Raw genomic sequence first — 6,480 nt, forward strand, 5'->3', positions numbered from 1 at the left:
AAATTTATTTAATTTATTCAATTTGAATATCTAAAATCAAAATTTGAATAAATTAATCGAATTAGTTCAGTTAAATCGATTTCGGTTTAACTTATTATTTGCTCTCCTTTTTATATGTAGACAAGGTTGAAACTAGGCCATAAATCAGTTCAATAAGGTTAAATTATGCTATTAGTCATTGTATTTTGGTTAAATTATGGATTTAATTCTTATATTTTAGTTTGACCAGTTTTGGTCCCTTTAATTTTTAAGTTGGGCAATTTCAGTCACGAAAAATGTAGCAACTATATTCTACTATTAATCTTGTACTATTTGTAAAGTTGTCGGTTTAATCCATTCTCTCCAATTGGATCATTCAGTCTTGATACAAACGACGATTGTTAAATCCATTTAGCAAGGTTTTTTGTGAGTATATGGGAAAATAAAAAAAGTTGACATGATATCACACTTACAATGATATGCTTATAACAGCAATCTTTTGTTTTTTTTAATAGCATAGCTTGAACCATTCGTCTAGGACTAATTTATTAAAATTCAAAAACTATAGTGACTAAAACTGATTAAATTAAAATACAATAACTAAATCCATCACTTATGCATAATACCGAGACTAATAACAAAATTTAACCATTTAATAAACATATATTTTTCACTCGCTCCTTGTGAAAAAAACAATACTCTTAATTGTTTTTTTAATTGCATTGAAATGTAAAACAGTATGAAAAAAATGGAAACAAAAATAAAAAAAGTTAAATTCTGTTAGTAGTCCCTTTACTTTAAAACAAATGGCCAAAATAAGTATAGGAACTAAATCCATAACTTTCTAAAGTACAGGGATTAAAAGTAAAATTTAACCAAAAATGAACCATTAAGTAATAGGACCTCTTTTAATAGAAAGGCTGAAATTTAAAGCAAAAGGGGGACCATTCCCAAAACATCAACTTGCTGTGTCTGGTCTTATTTCATTTGTGGTCCCTCGTTAAAGTTTCACATTATTTGGTGAAACTATAACCTTAAAAAAATGTGAATCCCATTTTTTTTATTTTTAATAATATAAATATGAAAAAATAATATATAAATATATATATATGGGTAAGTAATTTTAGATTAGTTTTACCTAGGGGAGGTGGATTCCTTTAGAAAAGATCTATTAATAGGTGAATATTATTTTAGTCAAAATTTTATCTTTCATCTTTCGCAAAAGTTTAAGTGGTCGAAGCTATTTAAAGAAGTGACGGGTTCAACAGAATAAAATGTGTCTTATTGAAATGAACTATATGTGGCGCACAGCCACGAGAAAATGTGAACACTTGTGCTGAATATGGTTTGAGTTTGTGCCCTATATGCTGTACCAAATATGAATGCTCATATTTTCTCAGTAAGTGATCGTATGCTGTGCACGGCTTGACTTGACAAAGTGCCCAGGAACAAAGCTAGAGGGGGTTGACGATAAAAAAAATTATCCCTTTAATCTCTTGAGTATTTGTAAAGTTTTAAGTTAATTTAATAATAAAATTGTATCCAGCCCTTCTTAAAATTTAAAATTCAATTATGCTTTATCCAAAAACAAAAAAAATTATAATTTAATTCCTTCGAAACTATGAAATTTTACATTAATAAAATGATGAAATTATATTTTTAATTCTCTAAAAAATTTATAGTTCACACTTCACATTCTCGTCATCTTAAGCTCTTGAGGCTCTCCTAAAAATAGAAAAAACTCTAATCAAGAACAATGTCCACCCATCAACGTAGAACACTTCAAAAAAAAATTTCTCAAGATCCCTCAACAAGTTTAACACATTGTTTGTCCAAAAAAGAAGATTGAAAAAGAAAAATAACATCTAATAATCATGTTATAATCACAATAAACAGGAAGAGACCAAAAACAAACAAGCTAACATGTGCCGACAGAAAAAGCTAATGGACGAGTCACTATCACGGTAGTGGTCGCACAGAGCGGCCTATAAGCATGCCAATTGCCAGCTATGTTAAATATGGCTACTTAGCTGGAAGTTTCCACGATCCTCCTTATGCCTAAGATTATTCTATGCTTGCTATAGTATATGGTGGGTTCACAGTCTCTGAACTGCATTAACGGTCATTCAGATTTTTAGATTTTTTTTCATATTAATTTTGAGTGTTATTCGTATTAATTTCTGAGTTATTGTACAAATGATGATTTATTTCTTATTATATACGTAAGCATGGGCGAAACTAGAAATTTTATTTGAAGGGTCAAGATAAAATTATAAAATTTCGAGAGAGTAAAATTAAAAATCTTGTATGAAGAATGCTTATATTAAATTATTAATTTTTCAAAACAATTGATTTTTTCCCTTTTAATAAAAAATTAGAACTAAAACGGCCCTTTGACTATGTCGATTAGTATTAATGTTTTGTTAATGTTATTAGAACCAGACTAAACAACGAGTTGCACTGATTAAATTGAGAATCGACTAACACACGGATCTAAAGAAAGAGATTGAACTAATGGAATGAACTAAAAAGATCAATTGAACTGATGGTTAAATCTTTTCTTTTTTTAATTTATTTAATCAAACCAAACTAATGAATCGAATCATGAATTAGGGAACTGATCAATTCAACCACGGATTCAATTACAAAAACATTGTTTTTTTCTTCTTAAACAAGCAAAAGAAATATCCAACTAATGCAATGATCTTAGAACACAAGTAGAGCTTTTGTATCATAGTTTTAAATAGATAGCCTTAAAAATCATGTCAGAACTAAATAGTGTTGGCGTTTGTTAGCTTAGTTTATGAATCCCATTTAAGCAATCCGAAAACGGATTTGGATCGACGGCGAAAACATTCAGACCTCTGGTCCGACCGGGAGCTCCACCTTTAAGCAAGGATACATCGAGAACGATCCTGAGTAATGAAAACCATAAATGCTTAGTAAAGAATCTGAGTAAATCATGACCTTAACAAGAAAAATACGAACTTACGAGTTCTTTGATGGATTTCCCGATCCCAGAGCCTCAGACTTAACGAGGATCTTATTATTGATCTTCGACGCTGCATGTTTTGAAGGTAGATTGATCCCTTTAGATGCTGTAATTGAGATTTTTGTATAAATTGTTAGACCATTTACTCTATAATGGAGAATATAGTAATCAAAAGATGGCTCTTCTTACATGGTTTAAGGTTAGTTGGCGTAGTTCCGTCTAATCCGAGGAGTTTCTATAATAAAAACAAAACTCACCAGATCGACATCAAGGTTAGTGAATGAACTAATACACTCGGAAACGGAATTCGAAAGAGAAGTCACCTTAAGATTGTCGTAACACTTCTCAAGATGGTCATTACATAATATATGATCGAAGATGCCCAAGGATTTCCCTTGCTCGATTTCTGCCTTGGCATTCCGGAGACGCTTTTGGATTTGCTCCTCTGTTTCGGTCCCCCTGTTTATACAACAATTCTATGTATAACATAGCTAAGAAAATAGTATAATGATATAAAACATCATACAGACAGTTCAGAGTCACCTTAAATGGAGCCGCTCCTCAAGTTTTGCCATCGAGGGAGGGCTTATAAAGATGAAAACGGCATCGAGAGAACTTGCCCTCACTGACTTTGCTCCTTGAACATCAATGTCAAGAATGCACCTCTGTATTTAAATCGAGACAAAATGAAAATACAACTTAAAATCCAAAAACGATACCGCACCATCAAGTGCAATGTTCGGGACTGATTCAATAGTCCGGAATAACGTGCAGCACTCAGAGCATCATATAATCACTATTAATGGAACCGTAAAAGGCATGACGTTTACCTTTCCCGAGTCAGTGACTGCCTCAACCGCTTCAATACTAGTTCCATAGAGATTTCCATGAACGGAAGCAAACTCAAGGAATTTCCCATCTTTGATATCTTTCTCCATTATACTTCGCTCGGTAAAATGGTAATGAACACCATTCTTCTCCATACTCCTCGGTGCGCGAGTTGTATGACTGACAGAGAATCCGAACATGGTCGGGAATTCCTTCATAAGCATGTTTATTAATGTCCCCTTACCAACTCCGGAAGGACCACTGATAACAACTGGTTTCTCGGCATCACCCCTCACACCCTTACTCCACGCAATGACTTCAGTCCCCAAAGCTTTTTTCTGTTGCTTAACGTACTCGGTATCCATCTAACAATATTTCAAACATATCAAAATACATTCCGACCACAGTTAAACATCGCACAATCTTAAGCTTTCGAAATACCAACCTCAAGAAACCAAATGCAGTCATCTGGGGTGGAACCCCAGGTGATAACCATTATCCTATCTTCATTCAAAAGAATAGCTGAATGGCCTTCATATCGCTTCGGTTCTGTTCCTAACACGGTAGGAATCACCCTGAAAACGTTACCAGAAACAAACACAACTTAGAGCCACTGAATTTCGACGGTAAATATCAACGGTGAAAACAGTAGAAGCCGTAAAAAATAGTTCCGAACATCACGTTGCGACAATTACTAAAAACCCGGACCCGAAAACTAACCATTTCCCTCTGGATTTGTCATAAATTTGAACCTCAATTGATGATATAGAATCATTGTTATTGGAACCAATCACAAACTGCCAAAGAACACAAAATCAAAAAAAGGTGATTGAAACATATTAACAAACAGGTGATAGTGACAAAATAAGCATAAGCAAATTAAAACAACAAAATAACACCAAATTAAGCATTAAATTATGTATCTTACTGTCTTGTCACCAACATCAATGGATGTCTCAAAGCCTTTGAATCTTAAATTAAATCCATTTGAAACTCTATCTTTTAGATTCTCAACATAAAACACCGGGGCTTCTCCCTAATAAAAAAAATCAAATCAAATCACAAAAATAAAGCTAACCCTTTTTTAAGTTCAACTAAATGAACCTTATACATACATATATGTATATGTTATATGTGTATGTATATGTATATGTAAATGCTCACCATGGATAACCAATGCCTCCAATACAATATTCAGCCTGGTAAATAAACATGAAAGGATAAATATATCAAACAACGTAAACTAAATGTATTGAAATAAATATAAAATGGATTACATTGAATCAACAAAATTATATATATATATATATAGAGAGAGAGAGAGAGAGAGAGAGAGAGAGAGTTCCCAAATGAAAGCCCAGATTTTAATCTAAACATTACAATGAAGAACATAAAAAAGTATGAACATACAAAATTCAGTATCTTCTTTTAATGTCAAATTTTCAAACAACCCCATATCCCGAAACCCAGAAAAATGATTAAGAAAAACCTAAAACATTCATATGATGGGAGGAAGAAACAGATTGCTGAGATACAAGTTCATACCTTTTTTTGATAAGAAAAAAAATCCAAAAAAAAAATATTGGTTTTAGGTAGATTTCTGGAAGCAAAAAGGGTTGATTATAACAAAAAGAATGTGAGAGAAAAAAAGGGTTTTGCTTCAACTTGATGAATTTTTTTTTAAATGTTGTTAATTCAGGCTAAAGTATTGGGAATTTGGGGATTGTTTAAATCAGAACATAACTTAGAATTGAAAAAGCTGAAAAGGGGGTTGAAGAAGGTACAAGAAATCATCAAAAACTCAAAAAAAAAAAAGTGTACAAATTTTATAAGTGTGGATGGTGAGGGTTTCGTTTTTGGTCGCATTCAATTCACAAAAGAAATTATAAGCTGGCTCTAATTTTCTTGCACTTCTTTTAAAAACTAAAATAATAATATATTCCATAAAAATATTATGGGTTAATTTAATTTTTAGTCCTTGTAACTTTAATATTTGTATTTTATCGATTTTGGTGCTAAAATTTAACAACTAAAGTTATTTTGGTATTTGAAATTTACATAATTGAAAATTAAATAAATAAAATTTAAACATTAAAAATTATATTATTTATTGTCAAAATTATACCAAGTGCGGACAAAGTACCACGGAAGTCTCTGTACTAAGAGTCGTATTGTATTTGTCCACTTCTACAAATAAAATGGGCAAGTTAGCTCTATATATTAGATCAAGAGCAAACATGTGCTTCTGTTAAAAATTTTATCCATTTTGATTGTTAAAAACTTATCAATGTCCTTTAGTCACTAAAGTTTTAAATAAATTTTTTAATAAAAATGATTGATTTATTTTTTGATCTAATATACAGGGACTAATCTGTTCATTTTCTGAATAAAAGAGACAAAATATAATTTAAATCTTAATAAAAAAACAAAAATTCATTAAAATTATTGCCCATAATTTGCGTAGTAAAGATTGGTTTAAAGGAAATAAATAAATAAAATTGTGTCAAAGCATGGGATTTCCTTTTATGTATATCACTTTATCAAATTATCTTCTTCTTTTTAAAAAAAATCATAATTATTGATTATTGAATTTGTATTATAAAATTTATCTGATACAATATTTGATTTTTTTTACAACTATTGGAAATTAAATATGGAATATAGTTATTTTAATAAATGTA

At 30.9% G+C, this 6,480-nt stretch overlaps 1 protein-coding gene across 2 annotated transcripts; it reads right to left on the minus strand.

Moving 5' to 3' along the window:
- Positions 1–2,588: 2,588 nt before the first annotated feature.
- LOC107925959 (guanylate kinase 2) lies at positions 2,589–5,707 on the minus strand. Of its 2 annotated transcripts, none has more exons than XM_016856730.2 (11): positions 5,345–5,707; positions 4,964–4,998; positions 4,728–4,835; positions 4,520–4,596; positions 4,245–4,374; positions 3,802–4,164; positions 3,515–3,636; positions 3,295–3,430; positions 3,161–3,206; positions 2,972–3,077; positions 2,589–2,894 (listed from the first exon to the last, which is right to left on the minus strand). In XM_016856730.2, exons 2-11 carry the CDS (start codon positions 4,964–4,966, stop codon positions 2,771–2,773), a joined length of 1,215 nt encoding a protein of 404 aa, XP_016712219.1. In that variant the 5' UTR covers positions 4,967–4,998; positions 5,345–5,707; the 3' UTR covers positions 2,589–2,770. The 2 variants fall into 2 exon arrangements, with proteins under 2 accessions (XP_016712219.1, XP_040961079.1); XM_041105145.1 differs by having other exon boundaries at positions 2,663–2,894; positions 2,968–3,077; positions 5,345–5,686.
- Positions 5,708–6,480: the final 773 nt, after the last annotated feature.

Source organism: Gossypium hirsutum, chromosome D11 (assembly GCF_007990345.1).
Source record: "Gossypium hirsutum isolate 1008001.06 chromosome D11, Gossypium_hirsutum_v2.1, whole genome shotgun sequence".
Taxonomy (NCBI): domain Eukaryota; kingdom Viridiplantae; phylum Streptophyta; class Magnoliopsida; order Malvales; family Malvaceae; genus Gossypium; species Gossypium hirsutum.